Source organism: Fukomys damarensis, unplaced genomic scaffold (genome assembly GCF_012274545.1).
Source record: "Fukomys damarensis isolate Sample0158 unplaced genomic scaffold, DMR_v1.0_HiC HiC_scaffold_27, whole genome shotgun sequence".
Taxonomy (NCBI): Eukaryota; Metazoa; Chordata; class Mammalia; order Rodentia; family Bathyergidae; genus Fukomys; species Fukomys damarensis.
This window is the reverse complement of record NW_022900939.1, coordinates 27999249-28000163: the sequence shown is the minus strand read 5'-3', so window position 1 is coordinate 28000163 and position 915 is coordinate 27999249. Positions and strand designations below refer to the sequence as shown.

Here is a 915-nt window from a genome sequence, read left to right as displayed (position 1 = left end):
GCCGCTCCGCCCCCCGGCCGCTCCACGCGCATGCGCAAACTACCCTCCTTGCGTCCGGTTCGCCCTCCCGGCCCCGCCCCCGACATCTGGCACGCCCCCTCGGTCCCGCCCCTGCGACCTTTTCCCCCACAGGCTGAGTCCCTTGATCTTGGCCTGAGGGTTGTCATGGCTAAAAGGTGGTTTCCCAGGCTGTGCTGTAGTGGAATCCAACGTGTTCTGAAAGACCCACAATCGCCAGGCTGCACTCTTTAGGCTAAACCTTCGGGTCATTTTGTTAAGCAAGCTGCGAAAGTGACCTAACATGTTTTGCTTAATTTCAGCTGCAAAGTGTGGCAGCCTAGTGTGGAACACTGCTTGATCCTGAGGTCCCTTAAACCTGACTGGTAGACCTCAACTATGTGTTCTTTCTGTTGCTCAGCAGCAGGGTAGGGGATAGCAAAGGAGAACAGAGTCCCTGCAGCCTGCAGGTGGCCCTTCCTGAAGACACCAGTCCTGAGCAGGCTTAGTGTCTCAACAAAGAGACGTCCAAACTCTGAACACCAACTTAGAAAAATTCCACTACCTGTCAATTCTCAGATCTCCACCAGGAAGACACACTGGGAAAAATGTGCTGCTGAGCACATATACCTATTGCCACACACGTTCTGCTGTTGTTGTATGGTGCCCGGGCATCCTAAATGTCAACTCTGCTCAGCTTTTTGCCAAAGAAGGAAGCAAGAGCCAAGTGAATTCTCTACTAACTCTCCTGTAGGAATTAGTTTGAGGGCACCTTTTATTGTGTCTTTAACAAGTGCCATGTGAGAAATTCTTGACAGGACAAGGAAGAATTCTTTGCTGTCTTTCCTCTTTTCTAATAATGTTCACTGCAACTGCTACGCGTTGAGATTTTTACTGTTACGGTTTCTTTCAAATTTG

The 915-nt window shown here is 50.3% G+C and overlaps 1 protein-coding gene across 1 annotated transcript in view; it reads right to left on the bottom strand.

Moving 5' to 3' along the window:
* Window positions 1-167, bottom strand: part of Auh (AU RNA binding methylglutaconyl-CoA hydratase) — a 177093-nt gene extending 176926 nt beyond the window's left edge. Inside the window, exon 1 of the mRNA XM_033756824.1 lies at window positions 44-167. Within this exon, the coding sequence (XP_033612715.1) occupies window positions 44-167 (124 nt within the window). The remainder of the gene's footprint in view (window positions 1-43) is intronic.
* Between the last annotated feature and the right edge of the window lie 748 nt (window positions 168-915).